General features: G+C 33.9%; 1 protein-coding gene across 1 annotated transcript; it reads left to right on the top strand.

The window, feature by feature from the left end:
* The first annotated feature begins 2901 nt into the window (after positions 1-2901).
* Positions 2902-5217, top strand: LOC132309316 (uncharacterized). The gene is made up of 4 exons (XM_059807631.1): positions 2902-3402; positions 3703-4707; positions 4895-5113; positions 5194-5217. Exons 1-4 carry the CDS (start codon positions 2902-2904, stop codon positions 5215-5217), a joined length of 1749 nt encoding a protein of 582 aa, XP_059663614.1.
* The last annotated feature ends 10229 nt before the right edge of the window (positions 5218-15446 follow it).

Below are 15446 nucleotides of genomic sequence, written 5' to 3'. Positions count from 1 at the left end.
TATACTCTTTGATTGTGTATTTTTACAAAATGAGACCACAACCTCTTTTGTTTATTTGTTTGAAGAATTTTTTGAGGCAATGGGGAAAAAGGCACCCCAAACAAACTTCACTTATCAAGATGTAGCAAGCGGAATCGCTTTACGTACTTTGTATATCTCAAACACTGTAACTCATAATATTTTCACCTTTTTTTTACATATCTGGGATTTAGAGAAAAGTTTACAAAACTATTACATGGTTGTGAAACGGAGGACGAGTGAATGTTGACAATCGGTTGACCAAATTATATGACCTATGTGAGAAGTGGTGCCAAAATTTTAGCCACAATACATTCTCTAGCAATATTAAGTAAACACAAAGAAACAAGAGTACAAATAATATTTTTCTAACAAGTTTCTCATAAAACCATGACTCTTGCTAAATTGGTGCAACATTATGAGGAAATTGCAAGATGAATCCGTGAAGCTTAACTGAATGATGATTTTTCATGTGCTAGAGGTAAATCTCACATGCCAATACCTAATAATGGTATTTTTAAGGGTAAAGTGCAAAAAACCCCCCCGAACTATCAGGCAATTGCAAAAAACCCCCCTGATTTAACAAATGCCCCCCTGAACTATTTAAAAGTTGCATATGAGGACAACAGTACCATTTTCGGTGCCGAAAAAATGAGATTACCAAACTACCCTTTAGTGTTACGGTGTCGTTTGGTTTAGATTTTGTATTATGTTGTCTATGTGTCAAAAAAATCTAAAGAACCAATCAGAAGCTGACAACACAATGCAACCTTATCATCTTATCACTTATCATCACCCAACCACCACTCATTTTAGCGCCAAACAATGTCTGTATACAGCGGGAAACAAACAGCTCTTGTACAACTCTGAAACAGACCTTACACTTTAACACTTTAAGATCCATACATCTTGTATTCTAGTGCACTGAAGACGACTTTGAAATAGTCCTTTTGTAGCTGTAATACCCAGTCGTTTAGCTATCTGGCGCAAGGGGTAAATACTTATGAACTTAATAATTGATTTTGGTTTTTAATCTTTAAAAATTGGGTTTTATTTTGGTCTTTATTCGTTAATTTTGAGTTTAATTTTGGTCTTTATTCTTTAATATTGGTTCTGATTTGATCTTTACGCCTTAATATTGGGTTAGATTGGGTTTGATTTTGGTGTTGATGCCTTAATATTAGGTTTGATTTTGGTCTTAAATCAATAATATTACACTGTATAAACCTTGTTGGTCTGTAATGGTAGTTTGTTACCTTCAATGTGTGTCTATGTGTACTTCTGTAGCTGATATATATATATATTATTCTGAGTTTGTTTTTTGCTTTGTCTGTGATAATGTTCGGTAGTGACAGATTTTATAGCTTTTATATGTTGGTCAGAGAACTTTTATACGTGGATCTCATATATGCTTTTCAGATTTTATGTGATATTGAAGAGTACCATTTGTTTGTTTGTAACTATAATGAAGTTTATGTTAGGGGTGTGATAACAATGTGTGTCTTCTTATGTTAGATTCCCTTGATGCAATTGTTTGTGGTCCTTTATTCTTTTTCAAATATCCAACCAAGGTTCAGTTATGTGTAGAAATTGTTAGTGTATGTATATTCCTTTTAGAGTGGTTGTTGAGTGGTCCCTTTTGTATTGGATATGTTGACTAACCCCTTTTGTATTGATTATTTTGTAGAAATTCTTATGTTAGATTCCCTTGATGCAATTGTTGTGGTCCTTTATTCTTTTTCAAATATCCAACCGTTAGTGTATTTATATTCCTTTTAGACTGGTTGTTGAGTGGTCCCTTTTGTATTGAATATGTTGACTAGCCCTTTTTGTATTTTGTAGAAAAGTGTCCTTTGTTTGGTACAGGTTTTTCTGCTAAAATTATCTCTCTTACTTTATAATGAAGCATGAAAAGTGTGAAACTTTTTTTTATTGATTATGACTGTGCATACTTCCTATTGACATTACCATTATAATTGCAACATAATTGACTTAAATATTACTAAGTAAATAATTTTTTTGTAGATGGGTATATTATATTGCATTAGGTTAAACCATGGGGGTGTGTTTGAGAAAACACCCCATATGGCTTATATAAGAGGGAAGATATCTTATTTTGACAATGTAGATCCAGACAAAATGTCTTGCATTGAGGTGCAAGATATGGCAGACCAACTTGGGTATGGGAAGATTACTAAGGCTTATTACAAAATGCCTAATGCTGAAGAATTGAAAGAACTAAGGTCTGATGTTGAAGTGTTGAAGATGTTTGAATCTCATGAGGCATATAAAGAAGTCAATGAAATCAATATGTACATTGTTGCACCACAGTTAATGGGAAAAGAGATCTATGTAGAACATCTTGAAGAAAACAATAACAGCCATGTAGATGCAATAATTATTGATTCAGAGATTGACATGCCTTTTGAAGCTGCAAGTGATGATGATGACATTGATGAAGCATATATGGATTTTGCTGAAGTGGAGTCTGTATATGCTCCAACTGATGAGTTGAGAAGCTTACCTGGTTCAGATGATGAGATTGACAATGTTATTCATTCCATCCCTAATAGTTGGGAATTTTTGCCTTCAAGGGATCTGGGAAAAATACCTCTACAAATTGGCATAAGGTTTGCATCAGCTGCAGATTTTAGGCTTGCACTTAAGGACCATGTACTTAAGGAAAAGTTGGATTTTAGGTTCAGTAGAAATGATGGTGATAGAGTCTCAGCAGTGTGCAAGAATGGTTGTGGCTGAAGGGTACATGCTAGTAAACCAAGTAATGAGAATTGTTTCATAATCAAAACATTGAGCCTGGAACATAACAATTGCTTGTGAAGTCTAGCAAATAAGTACTTGGAGCAAGTGAGATTAAATCCAAACATGGGGTATAAGTCTCTAAAGAGAACTATTGCAGCTGATTATGACATTGATGTCTCCAAACATAAGGCACGCAGGGCAAAGAAAAGGGCATTAAGCATTATTGAGGGTAATGAAGCTGAACAATATTCCAAGTTGAGGGATTACTGTGCATTGATTCAAAGAACCAATCCTGGAAGTCGTGCAACAATAGGTGTTGATCCCATGTCATATGATAATGAGATAAAAACTTTCCAAAGGATCTTCATTTGTTATGCTGCAATGAAGAAGGGATTTAGAGATGGTTGTAGACCATTCCTTGGAGTTGATGGGTGCTTTTTAAAACGATCTTTTGGTGGTCACCTATTGTCTGCTATAGCTTGTGATGGAAATGATCAAATGTTCCCTGTTGCATTTGCAGTTGTAGAAGCTGAAACGAAAGACTCTTGGGCATGGTTTATGACAGAGCTAATGGAAGCTGTGGGACCTCATTTTGACATCGTTTTCATGTCAGACAGAAAAAAAGTAAGTTGTGTGGTACTTCAATTTTTTTAAATTACAGTTCGAAATTTTTTTAAGTTATTCTTTGAGGTTACTTGAATTTTTTTTTTTTCAATATCAATTTACATTACTTACAGTTTGAAGTTACTTTAATTTTTTTCAATACCAGTTTACATTACTTACACTTTGAAGTGACTTAAATTTTTGTACACTTAGGAGGTAGGTTACTTCAATTTTTTTTTTTTTTTTTTTTTTTTCCAATATCACTTTACATTACTTACTGAAGTTAATTTTTTTTTTTTTTTTTTTTTTTTTTTTTTTCAGGGGCTGGTAGATAGTTTTGACACCATCTTATATGGGGCTGAACATAGGATTTGTGTGAGACACCTCTATGAAAATTTCAAGCTCAAATATAAGGGACAAGTATTGAAAAATGAGATATGGGAAGCAGCACAATCATATACAGAAGTGGATTTTCAGTTTCATATGAATAAGATCAGAGAGATGAATGAAGAAGCTTATCAATGGTTAAATAGAGTGCCACCAAGGGTATGGACAAGGTCTAGTTTTGGTTTTCATTGTAAATGCCCTTTGGTGATAAACAACATGTGTGAGTCTTGGAATGCAGTGATTCTTCCTGCAAGAGACAAACCTATACTCTACATGTTGGAATGGATTCGAAAGCATCTCATGATGAGATTCCAAAATAAGAGAGATTTCATGAATTCAAAGGTTGGGTTATTATGTCCAGAAATTCAAAAAGAAATAAATAAAAGGAAAAGATGTGCAAGGTTTTGTAAGGTACGCTATGCTGGTTACCATAAATATGAGGTGGAATGCAGAGGAGTTAGTGATGCAGTGGACATTGGGAATAACACATGCACTTGTAAGGTATGGGAAGTTAGTGGCATCCCTTGCAATCATGCTATTGCATGCACGTTTGTAAGAAGAGAAGTTGTTGAGATATATGTTGATCCATACTATCACAGGGAGACTTATTTGAAGGCGTATGTAGATTTGATACATCCCATTCCTATGAGAAGACTCTTAAATTCAGAACCTACTGACCCTTTGGAACCTCCAACCTATAGGAAACCAACTGGTAGACCTAAAAAGGCAAGGAACAAAAAGAATGATGAGGCAAGTACTTCAACCAAACTGACTAGGTCAATGGAAGCTTTGAAATGTTCAAAATGCAATGAGTATGGCCACAATACAAGAACATGCAAAGTAAATGAGCCAATAGTGGTTGAGCAACTTCCACCAAAAAGGGGAGGAAGACCACCATTAACTAATAGAGGAACTGTTTATGGTAGAAGAAGTGGAAGGGTTGGTAGAAGGGGTGCAAGGGGTGGTTCAGATACACATTGATTGCAGCCAACTCAGTATGAAGAGGTAAATATTGTTAAGATGTAGCTAAGTTAATTTTTAGATGTAATTTATTATATGTGCTACTTATAAAAAAATATATAAAAAAATAAATTATTATGTGTGCTAACTCATTTTGTATTTACAGGTTACAAACATTGCATTTTCTCAATATGGTGAGTCACAAGAATCAGTGCAAGCAAGGGGTAGTGCTTCAATGTATGCAAGAGGTGGTGCTTCAAGGCAGACAAGAGGTGGTACTTCAAGGCAGCCAAGAAGTGGTTCAGTTCAGGCAAGAGGTGGTGGTGGTGGGCATACAGTGCAGCTATGGGGTGGGCCTTCAGTGGAAGCTAGACAATCTCAAGAGGTAAATGAATTAAATTATTATTGTCAAAGGTGTTAATACTTGGCATTAATACTAATTTAAACTCTTATTAAACATTACAGGTTCACAACATTCCATTTTCTTAATTGGTTGACACACAAGCATCATCATCCAAGTATACTGACTAACTATCTTATTATGTATAATGACTGACTATGTTAGTGTCTATTTTCCAAGTATGACACTTGTTTCATAATAGCAGGTCATTGATGAATGATAAGGGAAGTGAGTATGCTTGTTGGTGAATAGGAAGTTGTTGGGTGTCAAGGGTTTTTGATGTTGTGATGCAATATTTTGGTTGCTATAATGCAGTATTTTGGTTACAGTCATCCAGTATTTAGGTTGCTATGATGAAGCATTTTGGTTGCTTTGCTACAGTATTTTGGTTGCTATGATGCAGTATTTTGGTTGCTGTCATCCAGTATTTAGGTTGATATGATGAAGTATTTAGGTTGCTATGCTATAGTATTTTGGTTGGTGTCAAGAACATGCAGTATTTAGGTTGCTGTGGCTTGTTATCTTAAGGCTATCAAGCATTTTTTTGGCTAAAAGGTTCTTTTACAATTGTTGTGATGCAGTCTTAGGGCATTTTGGTTCTACAAATTAATTTAGTCTTCATATTTTGGTATTGTAATGTAACTGTGCTCAGGATGCACCTTTCAATGACTTAGTGTGCTCAGGAGGCACCTTTTAATGACTATGTATGCAACCTCTATGTATGCAACATTTATATGCAATCTTTTAATGACTTTATTAGTATCTTCTGTGTACTATTATTGATGATGGAATATATGACCAATTTGCAGGATGATTTTGCAAATCATGATGTATTTAGAGCTTCTGAACTGAAACAACACAATGCACACACTAAAACACAATTGTAGGAACAAAACCAACTTCTATTACTACATGGTCAATAATACAACATCAAATTTGCTACTTTCCCTCATACATGAGTTAGCCCGAACACATACTACTACACCCTATACATCAACTCCAAAAGCACCAAGCACCATACCAAACATCAACTCCTCCAAGAAAACCAAAACAATCTCTGGCATATTGATTGTAGACAGAACCTCACCTCTTTAGCATCACCGCAATAATCAACACCACAACAGATACCAAGAAAAACAAAATGCTCCCAATAAATAGTAATGAAGCAACTACATTGATTATCGGTAGTCCCGTTCCTACAACTATTGCTTGTGGTGGTGGTGGTGGTGGTGTTGTTTGTGGTGGTGGTGGTGGTCCTTCTTCTAATAGTGGCCCTGCTTGTGATGCTTATGGATTAGACCGTTCCCATAGTCCGCAAACTCCATTTGCACATTTGTAATATATCCTCCCCGGATTAGTCTCAGAATCTGAAATGAATACAGCAGCCTTTCTTCCACATTTGCATTTCATATTGTACAAAACCCTTCGATTTGCAGACGTGGATGGGTCGGACATTGAAGTCATCTTACACAAGAGGAAGAAAACCTGTACACAAAAATATTCAAACAGAAAGAGAACAAAACCTGTAAAGAGAACATAAATTTGTAACATACCTCAACAACGTAACAGAGCTTATACCAAACCAGTACGGAAAGGTGAGATTAAGAAAGCTTGAACAAAGGTAAACAACTCTTTCATTTCTCACTGTATATTGAACACATTCCACCTATAAAGTGAAAACTACACAAAGGAGGATAGATCAAGAAAGCTTAAACACTGCTCAACACCACCTTCGTTTCTATCACTTTAAATCGAAGAAATTTCACCTATATTCAGATTCAAAACTAGAGTTTGTGGGTAACTTACACTACTTTGCTTTGTGAATTTTCACCACCTTGCAGATAATCAAAATCGAACCACTTTATACATAGAGCGAGAGAAACCGATTTGCAATACAAAAGCTTTAGGGTTCCAAATGCCAAACAGAAGTCTGAATTGGGGATAAATCCAAGCATAATATATTATAATACTGATAAGGGCAATTTCATCATTTTCATATTTTTGGCATGTCATGTCAGCAACATATGCATATTTAACGGTAACAAATGGCCGGAAGGCTACAAGTGGGTCATTTTTGCAAAAAACAAAATAGTTCAGGGGGTTAATTGTTCAAAAAATTGTTCAGGGGGGTTTTTAGGGAGAGAGAGTATAGTCCAGGGGTTTTTTTTGCACTTTACCCTATTTTTTTAATGCATGCAACCTAAGTTTATACACACAAATTTTAGGATGCTTCAAAAGGAATTCTTAAAAGCCGTAAATGAAGATGTTAATATTGGTTCTAGTGAGATATTTTTCATATATACATTAAGAAGGATAGGTTGCAAACGGGAACGCACACATTGTTGAGTTTCATTATACTAATCACACTACTCATTGTAGTTGTCAAATGTATGAGTTTTTGGGTTAGTTGTACCACCATAGTTTAAGGATGTTGAATCTTCATGCCACGGCAAAATTTCTAGTGATAAATGACTAAAGAGATGAACAAAAGGTGTAAGAAGGGAATACTACTGATAATTATGGTAAATCATTGCAAAATACAGTAACATCATAAAAACAATATGCTTTAACAAGCTCATGCACAAAGTTTTTACTGTTATGAGTTTAAGTGTTGTTGATAATGAGACAAGTTATGTTGTATTTGCAAATCTAAAATTTACTATACATAAAGTTAGAATGATAAAAGCAAGAAATGTGAATGGTAGTTGTGATCTCAATGCAGTTCATGATGACAATGATGTATCCAACTCAGTGGTGAGGAAATAATGATGAATCTCCCACAGGTGAGGCAGAAGGGATGACATACAATGGGGTTAAGGGCTATTTAGAGAAGCGAAACAAAAAGATAACAAAAGTATCAGCAATGTCTCAAAGAGTACACATCTCACATATCCTTGCTTCCTCAAAACAAATTTCAAATGCAACGCATCAAACTTCACTTCTATGTAGAGTAAATAATATAAAATCCCCATCTACTTTCAATTTTTGGTGCAGTAACCCTCGACAAAAAAATATATTACCTAATTTTCCTACACTATCCAATTGTTGCAACAAGCCCCCTAATCTCAGTTAGCCGTTAGAATTATGTTATACTAATGAAACTGAAAACCTCCATTTTGCTGAGGTGGGGGGTGAGGGGAGGGGGAGGTCGCAACAATTGGATAGTTTAAGGGATTTTACATTATTACTTTTTTGTAAGGAGTATTGTGCCAAAAATTAAAAGTGGAGGGGGTTTTATGCAATTTGCCCTCCATTTTATTCATCTTTTGATTCTAATTCTTGTGATTAGTTGTATTATAATTTAAAATGTCTTAATGTGTAAATTTAATCATATAAAGTATTATTATAATCATTATTTTATTTAACTTGCCTTTATCTTCTTTTCAGGTTATTTTGGATGTTGTACCATTTCTTTTCTAAACTTTCAACAAATGTAGCATTTTCCTCCAAATAGCGGTCAAGTGGTAATTTAAAGGGTAAATTGCATTTAACCCCCTTCACCTATAACATTTTGCAGTAGACACCCTTTAAAAAAATTTGCAAAAAAATCCCCCTCAACTAACCGAGGGGGTTTATTTTTTGGTTTATTGCCCAAAATACGCTAACCAAGTGAAGGGGTTTTATGCAATTCGCCTAATTTTGTGAATTTATAGGAGTCATCTAACAACGTCACACAATATTAAATATACCACCTTTTTACAATAAAATCTGAAAATAAGAGGATTTCTTTGTTTCTGCCATTCTTATGGAAATAAGAGGATTTCCTTGACAATAAAATCTGAAAATTATACCTGTATCCCAAATTATCCTTATTTGCTACAGCACAACAATTTCCCAACATTTTTATAACATATATCCTAAGGTATTTGTAAAGTGGTGCATCACAACATTTCCCTAAAGTACATCCCAACATTTTCGTACAAACATCCCAACTTATTTGTAAAGTGCATTCCAACAATTTCCTAAGGTGAATCTCAACATTTTGCTAAGGTGAATCCCAACATTTTCCTAATGTGAAACCCAACATTTTCCTAAAGTGGTGTACCATTTAAAATGGTATTATTTCCTTCTTCTTCGTTGCCTTAGACCGCCGTTCTTCACTTCTTCTTCTTCGCCTTACCGTCGTTCTAGTGCATCTCAACATTTTCCTACGATGAATTCTAACATTTTCCTAAGGTGCATCCCAACTTATCCCAACTTTTCCAACCTAGCTTCAGACTTTCTTCCCTTCTTCTTCGTTTTCCCTTCCTTTTTTCTTCATCTTCATTTATTCAAAATTCAAATCCTAACCACCTTCCTTCTTTCTTTCTTCTTTGCCTCAATCCTTCCTTTTTCCCTTCTACTTCTTCACTTCGGACCTTCGATCTTCACTTCTTCTTCTTCACCTCAGATCGTCGTTCCTCCTTCTTCGCCTCACCATCGTTCTTCACTTCTTCTTCTTCGCCTCAGACCGCCATTGGTACTATTTCTTTCTTCCCTTTTAAAGGAGAGAAAGGAAGACAGTCGTAACTATTAGAGAGAGAAAACGTATTTTAGAAATAATATTTAAAGTTTATATATATATGAAATACAATATTTAAATGGGTGGTAAAAAATTAGTTACCCAATTTTTTTAATTGATGTGGCGCATTCTCAGCAACTTATTTCAAATGGAGCAAATGGTTTCACTATGTATGGTTACATTTGAAACAGTCGACTGTTCCCATGATAGAGTCAACTATAGCTCAAATATTGATTACCATGCTTATTTATAGATATGCATTAACAGTCCCTTAAAGGGTAGTTATGTAATTATGCAAGTATATCATGTGCCATTCACGTGTTTAGCCAGCCAAACATTCTCTAGAATATTCCTTGCTAAGAGTATATCTTTTACCTCCTTAGCTCTGGTGCCGTTACTTAAATTCAAAATGGTAGCCTTACTTTATCTTAAAAGGAACAAAAGGGGGCATTGAGCAACAGTCAGAATATGTTTTGTAAAGGTGATTGTGTAGTTGTCATTCTTATCCTGTATAATCTCTTTGGCCTATATTGCATGTTGTAGAAACAAAAATGGTCTAAAGCTCATTCTCTAAGTGTAGAAATGAGTATTAGAACTCTGTGAGCATTTTTTTTTTTTGGAACTCACACACACTTGTCTCTTCTGAAACTTGAACCTCTGACCTCCCTTTGGAAAGTAAGAGACTGATACCGCTAGGCCACTTGCGCGTTGGTAACTCTGTGAGCTTTTATGTTCTTAGATCTAAAATTTCAGAGTTCATCATGGTCTCAAGAGAATAAAAAAAGAAAGGCGTGGAGCTGAATATTGAAAATCTGAGAAAGAGCCTAAAATGGTTAAAAGTAGCGTTTATGAGGGTCTTCAGTTTCTCCTGAGCCTTTATTGTAGTTTTTTTTATATATTTGTGTGAGCTTTCAATTTACAACGACAGAAGTAAAAAATCCTTATGGTTTCAAAAGGTTGAAGAAATTGTGAGCCAAACAAATCCAGATCAATAAGTCATCGTTTATTATCTTAGTCACAATCCCAAGTTGATAAGTATGAGTTCTTTTGGTCTTATGAGCTTATTATTAATTTAAACAAATTTTGAATATCCTCTCCAATTTATATCAAGCTTCGAATGTCAAACTCCAAGACTGAACCTTGGTGTGCTAGTGTACAGGTATTGAAATAGTTGCTATCAATTTTGTAACTTCTTGTCATGAGCTTTCAAGGTCATATCTAAAGCTTCTTCACGATCCTATCCCTAAAACCTCAAATTGGTAAAATTGCAAGTGCAGTGAGTCTTGCTCCATTTTGCTTCTCATGTTAATTGATTTGTAATTCTTATTATAAGTGCTTGAAAACCTTTATTATATATTTTACTTGTTTTGTGAGTGTATATAGTCCAAGCAACGGCTGTCATGGATAGAGGGAGTGTTTGAGTGTTCTTATAACAATCCCTACCCTATCTAGACACAATATAGTTCGTTTTTGGCTCCCCCGGACTAGAGACTTCCCAAAGAGTCACCCATCCCGGTATTACTACAGGATAAGCACGCTAAACTCCAAAGTTCTGATAGGTTCATGGTTTTAAAATGCATTGTGTCATAGAAGGGTATTAAATCTACATATAACACTTGCCCCCTCCACACCCAGGCGATGTGGTATTAGGCACCTATAACTCGCCCAGTATGGTAGCTACTGGTGTCACCTGCACACGCTCATACACACTCGCCTACAAGATTGCCACAATCACCCCCTTTAGGGACCAACATCCTCGTTGGCCACACTTCTAGCTGGGTTAAGCTCTGATACCATTTGTAATAACCCACACCCTATCCAGATAGAATATTGTCCACTTTTGGCTCCCTTGGACTAGAGACTTCCAAGGGGGTCACCCATCCTGGTACTACTCCAGGTTAAGTAGGGGGTCACCCATCCTAGTACTACTCCAAGTTAAGCACGCATAACTCTGAGTTCTAGTAGGTTCATGGCCATCACGACTTTAAAATGTGTTGTGTGATAGAAGGGTGTTAAATTTACGTATAGCATTTGCTCCCTCTACACCCAGGCGATGTGGGAATGGACACCTATAGCTCGCCCAGTATGGTAGCTATTAGTGCCACCTGCACATACTCATACACACACGCCCACAAGGTCGCCACGGTTCTTGTAGTGAGCTTAGCGAGTCTTGAGTCCAAACATGAGGTGTTATGGATATGTTGAGTGCTTGAGAGCATTTGTTGTGAGATTGGTGAGTTTTGTAAGTCCAATTATAATGGAGCATTTACCTAGGTGTAATACCTTACAAAGCATTTAATTTATTTAATTTAATTGCATTTAATTGGATTATTTGGCTAATTGTCTATTTAATTGTTTGTTATTTTATTTATTTGAATTGTTTAATTATTAGTGGTACTTAATTGTTAAATTTTTTGTGATGTGTATATGCTATTATTTTGTCTAATTATTTATTTAATTATTTAGTTACTTGTTTTAATTGTTTAATTAGTAAAGGATTTGGGTTGAATGGTTTTGGGCCAAAGTATATAGGCCTTGGGGTATTGGAGAAGGTTTTGATGGACTATTTGGGCTTAAAACCCATGGTTATTTATTTATGTCGATATATATACATAGATATATGTATTTATATAAATTATTATTTATATTACATGTTTATATTATTTATATTATTTTGTGTTGTAGTGATATATACACATGTATATTTATTTAGATGTCTGACTACTAAGATGATTAGGGTTATTTTACATTAGCCCGTGGGTGTATATATATATATATATATATGTATGTATGTATGTATGTATGTATGTATATGTATTAGTTGTATTAGAGGGTTTTTGGTTTTACGTGAATTACAAAGAGAGGCAGAGAGAGAGAGAGATATGGCCAGAGAGGAAAGGAAGGAGGAAGAGTAAGTCGGCCAAATGAGAGAGGACGAATGCAACTTGAAGTTTGCTGGAGTTGAGGAAGATGACTAGAGAATTTCATAGAGTTGTGTGGCTGATTTTTAATCCAAAAATCACAAGGCAAGCTCTATGTTATACTATTCTCCTTAGTTCCTATGATCTATGCATATTTAACTTGGCTTTAGGGTTTACAAATAGATAATCTAAATATGTTTTGATGATAAAATTCGGACTATAATTGTTCTATATATGTGTGGATATATATATATATATATGTCATGTGTTGATCTTGCAAATCAATGTATGAAAACTTGGTTAATTTTGATTGCTCTAATGATGTATAATTGCTTTGTATTAATTATGGGAATCAATTGGGATATAGATGCATGATTTAGGACCTGTAACGATGGAGTTTCAACCTTCAAATAGAAAAGATCACATTAACTATTAAGTTATAAATTGATCTTTTGTGGCATTTAAATTTTGTAATTGAATGTATTAGCATGATTTATAATTGTAATCATGTTGACTACTGTAATTGTGATATTCAAGTATGATCCATGACTGTACCTTATAGTTTATCATTATTAGATATGGTTTGATGTATTTAGCGTACACTTGTGACGGAATCATTGAGATATTTAATAAGCTAGTCTCCTTGATATTTTGTGCCAATGTTAGTTATGAATTTGAATGATTTGACGAGTAGGTAGGCTGGCTAATAAGCCAAGACACTCTAAATTGTGCCATTGTTAGATATGGCTTTGTTAATGATATTATTAAATATATATGTGAGCCACGATATGTAATACCCCTCGATTCTAGAGTCACGGGTGATCAAGTCCGAGCACATAATACAAAGGATATTAAACAATTAATATTTAAACAAGCATTTGAATACAAAAAATAATAATAAAAATAAATAAATAAATAAATAATCTGAAAGGAACTAAATAATAAATCCTTACTTAATAATCCTCAAATAAATAATAATTAAAAATCCCATAATAAAATCCTCCAATCCTCTGATAACTGTAATTATTTAAACTACAACTCGGGAATCCATACTGTGGACCCCTAATAATATCCTAACTGAAATAACTGAACTAAAATAAATCTAATAACTAAAACATGAAGAAGAGTCCTACGTAGAATCGGAAGAGTGAATGATTGTCTCTACTTGGCACGAACAATCTCTAAGACTGAAACTGACGAACACTTGAAAAACAATGGTGGGTCAGGCCCACAAACAAATTCTAATCTACTACATCTCAAATAAAGACCCGATACACGTATACATCCTAGTTAATTTAACAATAACTAAATAGTCCATATATAGATATATACACACTAAAGGAACTTGACTAGATTATAGAGTTGCATTAACCTGAATAGTAGGTAACATGCAAAACGTACATATAGTGGGCATGAGTACCTAGACTTACCAGGGCACACAACTACAATATATCTAGTTACACATCCCTAGCGATATACGCACCCTAATCACTGATCGTGAGACTCAAGCTCATATCATGGTGAATATATATATATATATATAATATTCTATCCAACCATCAAAATAAACCATCCAAATATTATTTTAATAATATGTCATCCAACTGTTCCATTGACCTGACAGGAAAATAAGTAGGACTTAACTTTATTAGTTAATCCATTCCCTTATATGCCCCCATCTCATAATGGTGCCTTAATCCAAAATATAATCACATAAAGGTTTTTATATTCATATAAAAATGCAAATAACCTCTACATCTAATAATCCACATAATCATGATATAAATTAATTGAGCAAAAATTACAATTCTAAGTATCATGCAATTAATTTACCTTATCAGAAACTTAACATGCGTCTCAATTAATTGTACTCCTCCACAATCTGATTAAATTCATTTAAATCCAAATAATTGATTTAAATAATTCAACATAACCCTATTTAATTAATTTAAGCTTTTAAATTAAATTTCATACTTAGCATGAGTACTTTAAATCATGTAACCCAATTCTTAATGAATCTATTTAAATTAAATAAATATTTAATACATATCCATCAATCAAAAACAACAAATATTAATTTAATATTCCAGCATTAATCAGAATAATATTTAAAAAATTTTAATGCATAACCAATTATTATTATTATTTTTTACATATACCATATTCATTCCTACCCACCTAAACCATAACAGTTTTTTATATGTCACCTTTTCCTTCCTTGTGTGGCGTGTATGCCCTAGGAAGAAAACGAAATTTAAATTACAAATAGCAAACTGATGCAAGCATTAATAAAGCCTCTGACTTTTTTCTTCCTTCCTCGTTCAGCGTTCCTTTATGAAGAAACAAAAATTTTGATTTCATATCCTTTATGTACAAAACTGATTTTGACGTCAAATTTTGACTTCATATGTACGAGTCAGTTTATGCTTTATGCACAAAACTGATTCAGTACTCTCAAAGCCTCATTTCGTGTGCATGCTTTATGTATAAATAAATTTTGATTTCATAATTATACACAATACTGACTCACTGCTAGCATTAATTCAAGTAAAAACAAATTAAATTAAATTAAATTAAAAACGGCCACCAACAATGTCCAGTTCGGCATAAAAGAATAATTAAAATCCATTATTAAAATATGAACTGAAATTTCTATATTAATCCATGTAATTTGATCCAATTAATTAATTCAAAGAACCTATAATTAATCTAGCATGCATAAGGTATAAATCAAAGGAGAAGAGAAGAATTAAAACTTGTCATTATGGATTTCATAAAAACCCTAACCTCATTCTTCCTCTTTATCTTCCTTCTTTCTTTCTCTAAAATATACTACGTGATTATTTTCTAGCCCTTTTTACTAACTTATAGTTATATATTTATAGGCTAAATAAAA

The sequence above is a fragment of the Cornus florida genome, unplaced genomic scaffold (genome assembly GCF_030987335.1).
Source record: "Cornus florida cultivar Cherokee Brave unplaced genomic scaffold, ASM3098733v1 CherokeeBrave_3.0.0_Hap2_Chr05, whole genome shotgun sequence".
Lineage (NCBI taxonomy): Eukaryota > Viridiplantae > Streptophyta > Magnoliopsida > Cornales > Cornaceae > Cornus > Cornus florida.
The sequence above is the reverse complement of the archived record's forward strand: the minus strand, read 5'-3'. Positions and strand labels throughout refer to the sequence as shown.